The sequence below is a fragment of the Bombus huntii genome, chromosome 2 (genome assembly GCF_024542735.1).
Source record: "Bombus huntii isolate Logan2020A chromosome 2, iyBomHunt1.1, whole genome shotgun sequence".
NCBI classification, from domain to species: domain Eukaryota; kingdom Metazoa; phylum Arthropoda; class Insecta; order Hymenoptera; family Apidae; genus Bombus; species Bombus huntii.
The window spans coordinates 10,460,559-10,478,639 of NC_066239.1; the positions used below are offsets into that span (position 1 = coordinate 10,460,559).

Below are 18,081 nucleotides of genomic sequence, written 5' to 3' on the forward strand. Positions count from 1 at the left end.
TTGTGCCACCGAATATTGTTGAATGGCTGAATGCAAAAGGCGGGACTTTTAAGAAGAAACTGTGTCATGAAAAAAAAAAAAGCTATTTAGAACGAAATTCGTGCGACGATTTCGAGTGATTCTTCTATTATCGGATTGTTCAGAAAATTCGCAGCGAAATTTAACATCAGAAATACCAGTTTCTGATTCTTCGCCTAATAATTTCGTAAATTTACGTCGGTATATTTTGGGAATTTTGGATGATTCTTTATAAAGTGTACGGATAAAAGTTGACTTCTGAACATTAATAACAAGTAGTTGAGATCAGAGACTAGTCGAGTCCCTACATCTGATTCAATCACAGATGTACTAAAATATGATGACACAAAAATATTGCCGCATCTTTCGACTAAATATTAGTTGATCTGTTGACTTACCTCTTGAGATACGGGATTATTCTTGTTCTGGCTGGTGTTGGATGCATTATTAATGGAGGAGAGCGAAGTGAGGGTTGCAGTGCCGACACCGCCGACCGTCTTTCCGCTGACCTTGGTACCAGCACCACCGACATCTTTGTGCAGCGTTCCAGGACTCTGAAATGAAATATCGACGCGCGTTAGAACAATGCTTGGGGCAAACGTATTTTTCTCTCTCTTTTTTTTCTGTTGGTTCTCTATGATAATGAGGTTGGAACCCGTCGACGTTGCATCTCTGATAAAATACGAGGTCGAGGAAAAATTAACGAGCGCCGCTCTTTGGAGAAAAAGCGTTACTTATTTTGAAACGATACTTTAGCAGAGTTGTTCTTTCGTATATTTTCTGCGCGTTGGATAAGAACTAAACAGTTTATTCATTTGAATGTTTCATCAAATTTGTTGTTATTCTTTATATGTATATAATAAAATGGTAAAAACTATAAGCATATATATTTAATAAAATAGAAATATAATGATAATCTAACTTTGTCTCTTTGAAATGTAACTCTTACTTTCATCTTTATACGACTTTCCTGTGACAATTTTCGACTCTTCAGCGATTCACACTGGCTTCTCTCTCTTCTTAATTATCTACGCGCGTATATAGCGATCATAACAAATTCTTACCACGTGCACGCTATATTCTCCTAATCACTCATCACTCGCTACCGATTATTACTCTGGCATAAACATTCGCTCGGTTCTCAACCATTTATTATTCACATGAATTCTTGTTCTCATCATAATAGCCACAATGGAAGATCTCGAAAGATTGAAAATTTTTGCCGGGTTATTCGAATTTAAATTATATTTTCGATACCAGTACATACAAGAAATCTATATAGTATACATAGAATGCATAAATAGAACAATTTTGCAAACTTGCACACTCCTTTTAGGTCTACCATTGAAATCATAAAATCGACGTACAGATAATTAAAAAAGGTACCAATATCCGTATACTCAATTTTAACAATCTTCACTACGATATTTTATACCAATATATTACAACATTGAAAAATATCTTGCCAGAATATACATATAAATACCATTAACTCTAGAACTACCGACAGTTAAGACAAAAATATTTCTACCAGAACCAGTCAAACTGACTGATCTTCAAAAAATACGTAATATCTTTTATTAAAAAATTATTATTCAAAATATAGAATATCTTTATATTTATTGATTTATTATCTTCTTACATTTTGACTGGTGTGGTAGTTCTAGTGTTAAGTAGAAAATATTATTAAGTTCTACACACGAAATTTATTCAATGTATAAAATTTTGTGTAAAATGCGTGTGCTCACTCAGGTTCGTCAAATCTTCTGCATCCTCATCTGCATTTTATTCTACCCAATTACTCCGTGAGGAGTTTCAAACCGTTCCTTTCCTACACCTCGAAATCTTCATCGTTTCATTTTTGATTTTTTACCGTATGCGAAACGGTTTCATTCGCTAGATGAAAACTCGCCGTGACATTTACATTAATTCTCACAGCGAGGAGAGATCCACGTTCGCTCTCTGTCAATTAACGCGCACGTATTTCATGTGAACGTTGTTACTGGGCCGGTCGAGCGGGCTTATTTCTGTTAATTAAGGGCCCGCAGCTACTTCTAATTTATGTATCGCTTCATTTGAACCTTGTCACGGTATACCAAACCGATTTAGCAATAGGAGACAAAGAGATGACGTGGATGTACGTTCGAAACGTATTGGAAACGTGATTCTCTGTTATCTTGGTACGACTCTTAGATGGAAGGTTGATAGAACGACGATAAGCATGGAATAATACAAACAGGACGATAGAAGGCCAGCTAACTACTGTTACCATCCCAGACTAATGTTATCGTTTAATTGTTTACCATTGAAACGATTATCCATGAAAGGAGACTCTGCCTCGGACTTGGTGCATGGTCTGATGAAAGAGCGAATCGATCTCCACTCGATCGTTGATTAGATATTTCTTATCTTTTTCTCGGTGAGTAGGAAATACTACACTACCACGCTATGAAGGAAGGAAATATCCATTCCTAATCTTTAAATAAATGGTTTGTTAATCGTCTTTTTTCATAAATCTTTTACTCTTCACAAATAATCAAAACCTAGATGAGAACTTTATGCCTAGGAAAGTTACTCCAATTGTGAATCATCTGAATCAAAATTTGAATTTTTTAACAAAATATCATATTTTATTGGTATTTTGCAGTAGATCAAGGGCAAATTAAATAGAGAGAAGATTATAGCGGTAAAGGCAAGGAAATGGAACGTTTCAATGAAGTATTGTTTCCACGGTGACTGAGCCAGCTTTCCACGCGGCGTTTCGCTAAACGAACTTAGGCGCGTCCGGAAGTAACGGAGCAGTGACATTAGTTCGATGTACCTGCGTTTCATTATCAATGTCGAATCGTGTAGTGACCTTGTGGTACTCGAGTGTACGGGTCAACGCACGTTACAAGAGGATGTGTATATTTACTATGACAAATGGCATTGTTGTTCGCGTATTTTTTTAAAGCTATGCGTGAGCTGGAACAACGTATATCCTATCCTATCGTTGTTTTCACAACTTCCAGTTCCATTGACAGCGAAAATTTTCTGCATTGTTTTTCTAGCAACTTATCTATGTATTCTAATAGATTGGTTATAATATTGTCTCACTGGTGTCAGGTACAGAGATGTTCCTCTGTGAAAATCCAACTCTCTAAAAACATCATTTCATATATACGAAATTAATAAAACAATGTATGTACATACATACAATGAAGCATCAAATCTGACTGAAAACGGTAACGAAACGTAACCAAAAATGTAACCAACGTTCACGCCAAATATGTAGCCTCTTTTCGCTCCTCGCTACTGGCAAACGTAAAGACAAAAAAAAAAAAAAAAAAAAAAAAAAAAAAGAAAAGAGGAAAAAGAAATGGGATATCGAAAACAAAGAAACGATTTGAGGGAGATAGTTCTGCGACGATGAACGGAGACATTACTCGACCGATGACTGCACCCGATGAAAGTCATCAAGAGTCCCCTTTAATGACCTCCAATCGATGTTCCTGCTCAGACAAACCTTCGTGAATTGCTTTCACGAGCCATTGTTTCTCGGACCAGCCCGTGATTATGCTCTTCAATTAAAAAAGGAAAAAGAAAGAAAAAGAACATTTTACTCGATGTCTCAGCCCTCCTAACTGTACTGTCTTAATTATGGAAGGAATCACGAGTCGCGTTTGTTTTCTGCGACGCATCCGAGCGACGTCAACCGATTCAGACACGTTTTATGTAAACCGCAAGGCTACGCGCGTTGACCTTTCTTCAGGATGGCATTATGCAACGCGTGAGACACTAATTTGCATTTTTCCATTATTACGTCGATACTACCTGCTGCAGCTATTAACAACCATACTACAGGATGTACATTTTTCTTCTTCTTTTTTCTTGTTCCTTTTGCCTCTTGTTGTGAAGGATCGAGTGTTTCTTTCGTTTCGTAATATATATTTTATTCTCATAGTTATGGGCTGTGAAGTATGGTTTCTAATTGCCTTTGGAGTGCGTCGATGATTTACTCTCCCAAAGCTTTAGATATAATGACAGTTACATAGTGTGAGAATTTGGTATTTCAGGTAATTGGTATTTGGTATTTGGTAGTTGGAGGAATTTTTATAATTGAAAAACATTTTTCATTGACGTCATAATATTTCTCAGAAATATTGATGGATGTATGCAAGAGTGATGCAGCGAGGAGATTATTTTAGGTAACATCAAGAGAGATCATGTGTGATATTAGATCGAAGTGAATTTAAATTCATCGCCAACTAGTTTTAAATTAGATGCGGGTAAGCTTTGTTCTTTTATTTGCATTATTATTCGGTTGAATTATATTCTATCAAGCAAATTGAAGGTTTCATTGCATTAAGAATAATATCATGTAAAAATCTGGCAAAAGCAAGAAACCATTGAGAGAAATTTAATCGAATCATCGTAGGTAGCATTGAAGTAAATTGAACCACGTTGTGAGAGAATCAAGCTGAGTTTGAATGAATCACAAAGGAATCGCCGCAGATCTGATTATCACTTCAAACAACTGAATCAAATGCAGTCAAATCTCGAAAAATATCAAGCGGCGATTAATCCAATTCTGCACACGTCAAAAGTCGAATTTAACATTCGAAATCGAATTCGTATACCAACTACTGACAAGATGAACGGCTAAGTAAAAGAGAAATCGCGAGATTATTACTGAAAAGATGAAATATAACTTCCTCGATCAGGCACAAACATTTTTTAAATAGGAATATACCTATATATTATTTGTTCGTTGCTAGAAATTCTGATTTTTCTTCTTCTAAATGAACAAAATTTGGGTTAGAAGAAGCCAACGAACAATCAGAGAGAAATTTTTTCAGCTACACGGCTTATTCCTTCACGGGATGAAAAACAACTTTCTCACACGGTTTTCGTTCGTAACCTATGCGTCCGATCGAAAGCAATAATTTCTTTGTGTCGTGAAACCGCTAGAAGCTGCAAGTAGACCATAAAGGAATTCAATCTCTTCAAGAGATCCTTTCAAGCAGATGAGCGTATACACGCTGGTCAGTCGTTGAACGGAGGCGAAAGAGTCGTAACGCAAGATACACGATGTGTATATATAGTGAAAACTGGACCGAAAAGAAAGGGAAGAAAAGAGAAAGGGAGAAAGAAGAAAAAAAAAAATAAAAAAAAAATGGGTAGGATGCTAAAACCGTGGCTGGCGCTACCTTGCAACCCTATCATTAGCTCGGAGAAGGGTCGTACCTTAATCTCCGATGGCTCTCACGTTTTTTCATTTTTCTTGGGACACCTGGCCGCACGCGCAACGCGCGATAGCAGGTGATCAGATTCGCCTTGTTGGTATACAAGGTGCGCTCTGAAACTTTCCAGGTTTCTCACAATCGTGAATATGTTGCTTTCGAGCCAATGATCCAGAAAAGAACCGTACCATGTGATTTGGCAAACGTTTCTTTTTAGCAAAGGATTCTTTGTTGCACCTGGAGTATTGATTCTTTAAAATCAAAAGGCTCCTTTGTGCGAATGTTAAGGCTGTATTATCGAAATGAAAGATCCCATTATACGTAAAGAATTTTGTTTCAATCCAAAGTCGTTTAAATTGTAGGACTAGTAGGAATATATTTTATTACACTTAAAGATCTAATCGATATTAATTCGCAGTTCAACCTGACTGAGTTGATATTTATTGCTCTCTAGCGTTGTTCGAAATTTGCTAAACGCGAATTTAATTTCATCAAAGCATCAGAGAAGACATCGTTCAAAATCAATTGACCATTAAACGCGTTAGGAAGGAGAAAATAATGCTACTACTGCGCAATATTCTCTGGAAATATATCATTTTTATATACCCGTATAATCCTCTGAACCAATTTTATAATACCATATTATAATAGTATAGTTTATAACACTATAAACGTTTACAAAAGACTTTCATCCAGAACTCGTATACACTTCGTTTAAACCGTGCATTTAAGCTCATAAAAAACACGTAATCTCACCTAAAGAAAACATTAATCCTTCCTTTCTCCCATTAATTCGAACCGAATCTGTGGTTCCATATTTTACCATATTACCCGCCGACACACGCCGAGAGTATCTTCTCAAATAAGTGAACGTGGCGTATCAAATAAACGTAGGATAATAAATTTATCAAACGGTGCGCGGCTAGGTGATTTAAATCGTGGAATTTTTTCGGCACACCATGTACGGTGTTCCGATCGAGAGCACACCGGTTCCACAGCTTTTGCACGCATACAGGTTACGCACACGTGAACTCGGTTCCGAAGAAGAGAATCCAGAGAGAGAGAGAGAGAGAGAGAGAACATGCAGAGAGCAAGAATCCTTTCGAGACACGTGCAAGATAGCAGATGTATCTCGTCTCAACACCTGCCAACTCGCACAGTTACAAAGACTAGAGGTTTAGGACAGCTGCAGCTGGCCTCTCCACGTTGTTCTCGTAAAGAAAAACGACGTTTTCCGAGATAAAAATTCTTCCTCGCTAAAAAGAGCCATTATTTTCGTTGCGGAACCGTGCGCATTACGTAGGTGGACCGATAAAACGAGGTCCAAAACTGCTTTCCTCTTAATTGAAACGAACTGGCTACCATTTTCTCACTTTTTCAAGATACGCACGTATGTTGGAAATCTTCGAGTTTCCTTTACCTTTTAATCCCGTTGTGTGTCTATGTGATCCGAAGTGAAAATTTTATTCCGGTCGATATTATTAAAATATACAAAGTGTTTAAATATTCAGTTTTATCCTATTGAATATCTACGTGACCCGAGATGAATACTGTATTTCGATGGATAAAAAAATATTCCATATTTGATGGTATTCAAATATTCCATTTTAGTATTCAATATATTAGATTTCCCAAGAATAAAATCTTTTAAAATTTGGAAAGAAAGAAACGTCTCTGTGAAGGGTTACAAAGAAAAGTCTAAAACCACCGATAAACGTGAACATCGAACACGATGACTAAATCTTCTAAGAAACTAAAGGACGGAATCTGACGATTCGATATTAAAATCGAAGATAAGATTATTGAACGATTGAGTAGATCGATGGGCTTAAATGTTCAGGTCATCGGAAACATAGCTTCCACGAAATGAAGAGACTCTACTTCTCACACCATCACCAGATGGGTAAACGAAAGAGGAGCTTTAATAACCTGGATGTATCGTGAATTTATGAAGAAAGTAATTTGCATTGGTTGCTATGTGGTCGAGTGTTCATGTGGCTATAAACGACCCTCGTCACGATCTTTTTAAGACATTTTTTCATAAATTCACTTTTTATTTTGTCAAAATTATTCTGCTGATGAACAAACAAAATTGTGATTTTGATATAACCATTACAGTATCAAATTGATAATGTATCTGATTAATAATTTTAGATAAATTACACAGTTAATTAATTTCATTTCCGCGTACAGATAAATGAACATAAAAATACAGCTAAGAGAAAGCACGAACACTTTTTGCATAAGGAGAATACTCTTGAAGAAGTCAGATATTAAATAAATCGACATAAAACAAAATAATTAAACGAAAAATAAGGACGTGTATAAGTAGACTGCAGGCTTCTTCTGTAATTTTAAAGGTGCAAAAATGTACGCAATATGTAACAATATACAAAATTATAATACAAGATATAAATTCTAACTAGAATGCATTTTCGAATTGTATCTATAAAAATATAAATTTACTTGAATATCCTCAGTCTGTATACAAGATTTATGAGAATCTAACAGGTTTTGATCACCATCGCAACGAGGTATATAAACGACATTTCGTTAACTCAAACGTTAAAATTCATTCTAATTCCACAAGCCGGTTCGCCAGTCACTGCGATGGAATTCTCGCTGTATTTTTATATTCTCCACACTCTCGCGCTTTTAACCAGCACAGCGTGCATTGGAAATTGCTATGTAAGTATCAAAGAATACACTTGGACTCGAACACGACGAACGCTTGGTAAACGACGTATCTGGAGAAGATTCCGCTTTCAGATCTGTCTGTGCGAATCTATCGAAGGAAATGTATGTATGAAATATGTATGTATGTAGTAAGTTGCCGATAGCATATGTAAAAACAGGTGTTTTTCATCCGAGTAAAAGCGACTCGTAATCTTGTGCACATGAAGATACCCCCCGTGGTCAATGTATTATATCGTTTCGCGGAACACAGGATATTACAAGAAGTAATTCCGCCTTTCTCGGCGGAATTAATTGTGATAAGGTTGAAACTCCCAAGGCAAGCTATGACTATCGATTAGAACGAAATCGAGGATACTTGTCATAGAATGTAAATTAGGAAGGATATTTCGCATATTCTATTATTTGTATTTGTAGAATGGGAAGATTTTCTTTTAATCCTAGAACCACATATGTTTTCCGACCTTTAAATATCCCTCCAAATATGTTACAACAATTACTTAAAATAGAACAATATAACAACAAAGTAAATAAATATACGTAATCGTATTTAACTGTCAATAGAGACGAACATTAACATTGCCAAAAACATTTGCATACTTTTAATAATCGTAAAAATTATTAGAACTCTGAAATCAATTACACATAAATAATACTACCAACTATTATGAAATTGCAGTGTGCATGTACAAGAACAGAACAATCTTGCAATCATCCATCTGGGATATGGCAATTACGAATTCAAGTTTCTCATTAATAATTTCCCTCAATAATAATGTAATGTGATTTCTAAAATTACAGTACGCGTAAGAATTATCTTACAATCAGCCATTTGGAATATAAAAATTACGAATATAAGTTTCTAATGTGTTAACAAGGCGATGAGTTGCTTGAAACAACGAGGATCGTGCTTTCCTCTTGTTGACCTCCGTGAGACCGACTTATCATCAACTATTGCCTTACTTTTACTGGTGGGAAAGGCGCCAGGGCCCACCCGTAGGCCTGAGAAGCGCGTAAGTTATTGTCTCGTGGCTCTTAAAATGTTTATCCGCGCGTTCGTTTATCTCTCGCGCAAAAATACACCTTATAGCTATGTACATATGTACCTTAAAAGCTGGTTTATTGGATCGTTAAAGTGTTAAAGGATAGGTGTTGCTTGTATGGCGGATGGGAATGAAGCTGTGAAATTGGATGGAAAAGAGTTTCGGAGAAGTTGGATCGAAACGAATCGTGTTATGAGGAAATATAGTCGGTTGAATCGAATCGCGAGGAAACTGGGTTAAGGTACTCGAGTTGAAAACAATTTAAATTGAACAAAATAGAATAGGCGTAACGGGACTATTTATAGGGAAAATAATCGTGCTTAGTTAAAAAGACCGTAACATTGCGTTGTGCATTGAATCAATTATGACTTTCCTGCTGCTTTGTGATTTTTCATAATTGATTTTTGTTAAAACGATTATAAAATTGGTTCTGATTGAATCTGTGACGAAGCAGTTAAGTATCGTTGAAATAAATCAGACGGATGAAAAATATTTCTACAGAAATAAATTGAGTTTATGTCGACAAGAGCAAGATTGCGTCTGGTTGGCTCAATAATAGAGTAATTGAACGTCGGTGAGATAAAGTAGAATGAAAACCATTCTGGACACGGATGTCAAAAATGTTGCATCTATTCAAGTTGGACCTATATAGAGGACGTAGATCCAAATTTAGTGATTCAGGTCGTCGAGACATCCGGTTGGAGCTTTAGAACGAATCGAGTTAAGAAGAAATGAATCGGAACGAATTTAGATCCTGAAGATGTATGGCTATATATGCGTGCTTTGTATTCATAGTTTTAGGTACCTGGTTCGTGATGGAATCTATCATTCATGTAGCAGACTTTCAGAATTTCAAACTGGACTCGATAAAAACAACCGACATTATTCGAACCGTTGATTTTCCATTATACAAACTCCCTTCTTCATTTGTAACTTTTTTTACGCCTTTATAGTTCATAAAGGGGAATCATAAATTCAAAATCGAAGTGTCCTTCTTAAAAAGTTTTCCTTCGTCGTTATTACAATATCAATGTTAATTTCAAACAATTACATTCAATGCCAATTTTTTGTAAAACTACTACACGAAAGGAAACTAGCCATTTTATAAATGATAAATATTTATTTTGAAATTATTCAAATTTTTCTCAACTTTGTCTCAACAACTATTATGCATAACGTCCATTTTTTACAATAATGCTACACGAAAGAAGACTACAAATTTTACATATGATGAATATATTTGCTTCTAAATTATTTCAATTTGTTTATCTTTCCGAAGATTTGTCTGTAAAATTGCTTTTTTCGACGTATATTTTTCTACTCGAGGTTTTTACGGAATCGAGACACGATTCACCGAGTATATCATAAGTGGTCCGTGAAATAGATGTACACTAGACTCTGGAACGCAAGAAAGAATCGTAACTTCTCGGATCGAGGCCAGCAGTTGTCAATTGTCTTGCTGGCCGACGCACCAGAATGCAGAACGCGCGCAACTCGACTAATGACAACGGTGATACGCACATCATTAATTATACATACGTCCGGTTAACACGCAACATCTTCCAACGATTCAGCAGAAATCTTAATTATTCTTACTAAATCGGCAAGTAATGTTTTAGAATGGTAGACATACCATCAGCAAACAACTAACGATGATTCAGATCAAATTTTTCTGATGACTAATATTGAACCGATTCAAGCTATTATCATTTTTTAAAGGTACGTTATCATCTATTGTTAGTTGGCCGTAAACAGTTCAAAGAATTCCTTACACTACAATCAAAAAATAAGTTAGGAATTCGACATACTGTAATCGTACATTTATTATCAAACCTGTAAAATACAATAATATGCAGTAATACAATCTCTGATTATAAAATATATAAGATTCGATTGTCGGAAACATCATAACTTATCGAATTACTTTGTAATATTTTACATAAGAAATATTATGTAAAAAGGACTTTGAAAAATAAATTAATAAAATAGAATGATAGCATGATCTAGCAGATTACTATATAAAATTTTATATCGAACAAGCTTTATACAAAACAAGAAAATCTCTCGAGAATAAACGAATAAAATTTGTATGCTAACCAAACACACGCTGAAATTAATCTCTACACATTGGTGGATTATCAATTTCTTGAAAGCGAGTAAAAGTTCTTCGCATCCTTTACGTTTGTGGTTTTCTAGCAGCACATTCGCCAGACACTGACGCAAGTGCACGACGAAGGATTTCCTAGTCGGGACGTTTTCACAAGTATCAATTAGCCGGTGGTCATTGATCGGTGAAACCGCTTCTGGTATTAGCAACAGACGGTTAAATCTTAACCCATTTCAAAGCGTTGCAACACGGTATGGCTCGTCCGGTTGCTGCGAAAAATTCTTCACATTTTTTCTGGGGCCAGCACACGTGACCAATTAGCGCTCGAGAAACGTGTACGTGCTTCGATTCGGTAACTGATTCGGAAAGGTCGATGAGGAAAGAAGGAGAATTTATCGATCGAGTTTGATTGATGACGAACTTTGTTCAAGTAAACCGATTTTATGCAGTCTAGTAGATCCAAATGCAAAAATTAGAAAGTTTCCTAACGTTTATTTTATTTATCATAAATAAAATAGATAATTCGGTAAAATGATAATAGAACAAGTATTAAATTTGAATATAAATTTTTTAATTTCACTGTCAATTTCGTTCACGTCGTCGTTTGATTTTTTGATTTAATAATCAACGATGAGAAACAGAGCGTTGTACAGAGTAGTACAGGGTACGGAGTAGCACTTTAAGTTTCAAAAGGCCCTGGGCTCTTGGCGTACAAGAAACTTGTTGAAATACTCTCATCCCTGTAACAGGGTGGTAAAAGTGATATATTATCATCTAAAACACACATATACCTTTTTCTATTACGTTCAAATGACTGCAGTATACCCGATACATATATCTTTTTTATTATCTCTATTGTCAAATAAATGATTTCCATATGAGATATTTCATAACACACAGCATCATCGTTCATAGAACAAGATATCGAGAACTATCGAATTTCTTGCTGGCAATTTCGTAGAATCCAAACCAGAATACCTGATCAAGAAGTCGCAAAACCGCTACCTTCTTGGATCTTTCAAACCGGCCACTAAAAACCTTCACGAAGAAACCTACCTAAACTCAGTAAGGAAACTACTTACACGGTATCGAAGTGCTTAAAACCATTTCACTGGAGGATCGACCAGCTTTCAAATAAAAAAGAAGAAAACACGGGAGAAAAAAGGAAAAAAGAAAACGGAAGTGGAGCACGATTCGTCTCGGTCGAAAAACAGGAGCTCGTTTATCTGTTCTTCAGTAACACGCAGGAAAGAAGATGGTGGACGAGTATTTTCGCAATATGCCAGCGCCCTCTTCGCAAAAAGCGTCAACCGGTATTACCTTTTTGCTCGGGCGGCCGCGATTTTTGCGTAAGTTAATTGCACGCCGTGCACGCGGCACGCAACGATGCTCCTCTCTTTCGTTCCGTTGAAACTGGTCTTCGAAAGAGAGAGGATCGACCGACAATGGTATCGATGGAGCGTGACCGATTAAAGAGAAGAACAGTTTTTGACCGCGTACCCAATGGAGGCGATGTGCAAAAGGACACTTCAGTTCGATTATTCGTTTAGTCAACTTTTATCGTACGTAGACTGCAGAAAGAGCATCAGTTTGTACGCGTGAAAATTATACATTTTTGCAAACATTCTCTGGGATTAAGTACATTCTATGTTCTTATATACGAGGATCTGAGAAATCAAATTGATCAACTTCATTTTTTGTAAATTTCTAATTGCAGTAGCCAAGCAGACGATTAATGTTGATTTTTCGAGAAACAGACGATTTCATACATTTCTCTGACGATATCAACACTTCCACGTCCAGTGGCAACGACGTGTTGCTAGTGCAAGTCGGCTCTCTTCAAGTACAGTGTGCGAACTTGAAATTTTCCTATCAAAAGACGCAGGTTGCTGGTTAAACTTATTAGTAAATTTATGCGGACAGTAAAGTGTTAAAATATTGAAAAATGCAAAATATCGCACGTTTTAACAGTTTGACATCCTTTGACTCCTGACCAAAAGTTACGACTACAGTTAGACCATACAATAATATAAATATCGTTATTTCAGGTATTTTATACGTATCGTTGCTTAAGATAAATTTATATAGCGACGCGAAAGTAAAGAAATCATCAAAAATACGCTTATCGTGTAATTCTCCTGTAATCTTAAATTACAAGAAAAATTCGAACACGAGGCGCAGGAGGCTGGAGGAGTGCACGCTGGATTCAGGCGAAAAAGGGAACGTGGAAGGGCTTGTCCTTCGTCTCTGGCGAGGGTAACGCGGCGAGAACGCGTAGTACATAGATGATAAGTATACAGTAGTATGCACGCAGAGAGAACATAGCGCGTCGTTTGGCCGCTTTGACTGGCGAGCGCACGCACCAGAAGGAAAAAAAGGGGCTGTGCTGAAGAGGCGACGTCTGTTGCGGCCAAAGGACAGGGAGGAGTAGTCAAGTGTTTGCTTGCCAGGCGAATTATTTTATTGCTGACTGGTGAAAGGCTATGTCGAACCGACTTTAAACCCCTTTTGCCTTTCGTCGAGTGCCACATTTGTTTCGTGCCGAGAAAAGCAGCGACTGGACTGCGAGAAATCCTATCAGTGAAGCGTATGTACTGTGACAAGAGACGTTTGCGAGGTTTGGGTATGTTTTGTAATGTTCTTACAAATTTGTCTGGCTATTTTGAGCGTATAAGGACAATGAGAATTTCATCTACAATCCGGCAGTATTTTTGGTCACAGAATATTACATCTGGCTATTATTAAACGACGATGGACATCAATTAGCATGTAGCGGGATGTTCTAATGCTATTTCTAATACGAATATAATGGGAACATAAACAATTTGTAAACGCGATGGAAACGTAAACGATTTGTTTAAGAAAAACATCTATAAAAAGTGAAATAAATAGGTAGGTTTATGGGAAACAAGTTATTTCAATACGAGAAGATATACATAATGATATTACTATACTACTTTTCCTGTATTAGGATGCAAAATAATCGGAAGTTAGCATCTGACTAATACTCATTCTATATTATACGTAAGAGCCAGTCAAGTCATTACTTCACGTGAAAAACGTCAAACGTATCACATTCATAAAAAAACAATACCCCTTTTGAATCACTCGAAGCACGAACGAGACTATTAACTTATTATCAATTGCAACACCAATAGCCGTTTCAAGAAGTACGATTCACGCTACTGTAACCGAACATTTAATAGACGTCTCTTGCTGTTTCCAATTCGCGTGCGTTTCGCTCGCATGTACATAACCATACACTATAGACGTTTCGAGGGGCGAAGAAAAATACGGTATATCATACAAATCACACGAACATTATAGAATTAAATAATTAAGTTGCATAAACGGTCAATGCGAAATATGAACGCAACGAAACGTATTAGGCGCACGAATGGCATTCTCATGAAAGTGTTTGCGAGATGATCCGATTTGTCGCCCAAAGCGAAGAGAAACCTGCTCTGCTGGCTGTTATTTATCGGAAATTATGTATTTCATTTGTTCGACGTTTATTGGCCTGTTAATAAATAGCAGTCTGATAACATTCGTTGTTATCAATCGTGAAACCCATAATTCGATACTTTAATACTACGAGGTTACTTGCTTTTCATCATATGATCATTCAGAGTAACATATTATCGTTTGAAATAACTTCATCGTATCTCTGGGTGCGTAGGCTCTCTCATTTCCGAAAATTATGACCAGTAAAACTTTATCACCGCCGTGAATGTCGTCATCAAGTATTACACGCGTGAAATCGAAAAGCATTTCGTCTGTGAATTCAGACACTCGACCAACCCTCTGATGGCGAGATGGAGTATTATTTGGCACGTGAGTCGAGCACGGAAAACAATGAAATCTAGTAGGGGGACGACGATATTGAAATAAGGGGATGGGATTTCCCTTTTAAAATTTACTCCAGTTTGAATCTGAAGCATCTCCAAGATGTATGAGTAATGTGCTACTCGTGCCCCTTGTTCCGTGTTGATTAAAAAAGAAAAATCAACGCAGTTCAATCGTACGATTTGAAATTACTTCGTTCGAGATAATTCAATATCTCGCTATTCACAACATACAAAACTACGCATTACGATATTATAATAGCGCAAGCAATATGCAATAAGGAAACAATCTAATTTCCAGATCGACTTTTCCTCCCCTATATAAAAGAAAACCGTAACACTTCGTGGCGTACCGGTTGACATTGTTATCATTACCGCTTGTGCGTAAATGGAAGTTGAGATCGAGCTCTCTAATCAAGTATACAGTGTGAGAAGAAAAAAAATCAAGAAAGCGCGTAACAGATTGGAAAACCGGACGAGTGATGCTCAATAGACGAGCAACGAGTTTGAAAAGATCCGTCATTGCTTTCGAAAATTTCTCCCTTTTTCCTCGAGGCGACTAGCGGAGACCCCTTTTACAATTATCCAAGTCTCAGGGAAGCTACGAGAGACGGCCCTGATGGCCTGTAAACACACAAGTGAAACAGAACTTTCACGGCCACGGGCTCGACCTGGTCACTTCGTTTCAGGTGTACACAGACTACATACATATATAGTACATACGAGGTCGAGCAAAAAATGAAGCAGAAACAGCTACAGTTGTCCCGGCCTGGTCTCCGTGAGAGCGGAATCGACGGACAAAAAGGGAACAGGTTATCGAATTAAAGCGATGCTGATCCCGAGACAGGTAATTTCTATCCCCAGGCCATAGCAGGATCATATATTCGGAACCAACGGTACACGCCCCGAGCAAACGTTCGTCTCTTCGATACCTTCTATTTTCGATCTACCATGGATTCCGATCGAAGCTATATATATTCTAAACACATAGTGAACGTCTCTATTCGTGATAAAAAAAAAATAGCGGATATTATTTGTTTACAGACGCGTCTTCCTACTATAGTACGTATGCCCGGGAGAAGAAAAATGCTGTACTACGCAATAAGATCGTTTTCGTTTACTCGCGAACTCGGATGGATCACGTTACACTCTACGCTTTACAAACGTTACGGTTTCGAAGATGTTCGCGATAGCATCCAGGCCGCGCGACGAGTGCTCACTTTTTTTAACACACTCGAATGGTTTTCCAGTTAGATAATAAAAAACAACACGAGTTTATCGATTTACGGGAAACGTTGTTCAACCAGGAACAATGTATCATGATTGTTCACAAAATTGCACGATTATGGGTTACGGTGAAATAAGTTCAAAGAAATATGGCAATAAAACGTGTAAAGTGATTCCACATCGTTGCTTCCCCGTTTCTTTTAACCCATACGTGTATTTTGTACGAGGATCTTATCGCGCGTCACTCAGTGTGTGCAATTACAACACAATGACTGTATTCTATGCAATATCGAGCAGTTATCGTGCTTTCCGTCGTGGATCAATTTATTTATCTGCCGGTGGGAAATAGCGATGGAGAACTCTCGAGATTGCAGATGAAAGAAACCGCCTGAGGCATATCTGTGTAGACTCTGCACGTGCACGCACGTGTATCCCCGCGGTCGTTGAATTTTTCGTCACTTTCGAGTTTATCGTGCTTCTATTTCCCACATACACGAACCGTGTCTCTTTCTCCTTTCCCTCCTGCAGCAGTGACAGTGAATTAAAAGCAACGCTTCGCACGCTGGTGTCCGCTTATATTTAGAGCGTGGATGCACGAGAAAACGCGAGAGGCTACTTCTAGGAACGGAGTCACGTTGCTTACACCGTTACACGATATCAATAGTCGTGCTGTTATCCGATAATGAAAGTTATTACTCCTGCGTATAGATAAAGATGACTTACTACTCTTACACTTTTGCTTCAAACGATAGTGTAAGTAATTAATATGTAAAACGAACACCTGTTTTCTCGGTAGAAATATTTTTTGCCTGTGAAAATCAGGTGTACATTTTTGAGAATAAGAAACGAAGACAATCGGCTTTGTCTGCTCTACGGAAAGGCATCGAACGATATCGTACTTGTAGATACGACATAAAGACGTACCTCGAGTATTTGTAAATAAATAGGTATTTCAGAGAATAATTAATGTCATGTCTGGTGACCCTCTACATAAACCGGAATCCATCCTTCAGTCAAGGCGGCACTAGCTGTGCAAATATAATTTGTCGGACCGCTATAATCCTAAGAAACTGTCATAAAACTAAGCATTTTATTTTACTGCTAAGCCCCTTAATTACTACAAAACGTCATTTAAGTTGAGACGTTTCTTATTATTCAATCAGGTATTACTCAGGTAAGAAATGGGGAAAGCAGGTTTTTCTTATGTTCAACGGTCATTTCCACCCATCAATAGATCACGAACGTCACCGAACATCACTGATTTTTCATCCTTAGATCAGTCACCATCTCTTGACTGGTTTTCCATTCACTGATCAGTCATCGGTTTAACTTATTACTTACACTTCGTTGAGAATACATCTACATACACCACGCGTAACTAAATACCTATATCTACAAAGTTGTTGGAATAAAGTGTATATTGTATATTGGCGCGCTTCTTCGCGATCGCGTCTCCCCGCGAAACGGTCGAACAATTAAATTCGATGTGGTTACTTTTTATAAGAGGTAATAATTTGTCAGTCTTCACAGTAAACGATAATACTTGGCACGATTAAAATTTCCAATAATTACAACAAACTACGATAATAATTTTAAGCATCTTCTTTATAACGTGTTTCTTCTCGTATCCCTTTCAGTACTCTCTTGCATGTTAGTCTACAGTACACTGTTAAGGTGTACTTTATCGAAGTATGACAAACAACACGGTTGACACTTTTCCCGGTACGGCAACGTGTTTTGCGCCGTAAACGCGCGACCATTGTCCGTTTGTCAATACGAGGTACCGTATGTGCACCAGTGCGATCAGCCTGCGCTTTCGTTATACAAATGTGTGCACTGGCGAACGTATATGGTTGCCTTCTCGCGACTTGCATATAATACAATCACACAATACGACAATGCCGACCGAAGATTCATTTTCTTCT

General features: G+C 37.3%; 1 protein-coding gene across 3 annotated transcripts in view; it reads right to left on the bottom strand.

The window, feature by feature from the left end:
* LOC126876230 (probable serine/threonine-protein kinase dyrk2) overlaps positions 1-18,081 on the bottom strand; it is a 264,752-nt gene that overhangs the window by 48,771 nt on the left and 197,900 nt on the right. For all 3 annotated transcript variants that reach the window (XM_050639103.1, XM_050639102.1, XM_050639100.1), the window contains one exon: positions 417-572. In XM_050639103.1, coding sequence (XP_050495060.1) covers positions 417-572 — 156 coding nt within the window. The remainder of the gene's footprint in view (positions 1-416; positions 573-18,081) is intronic.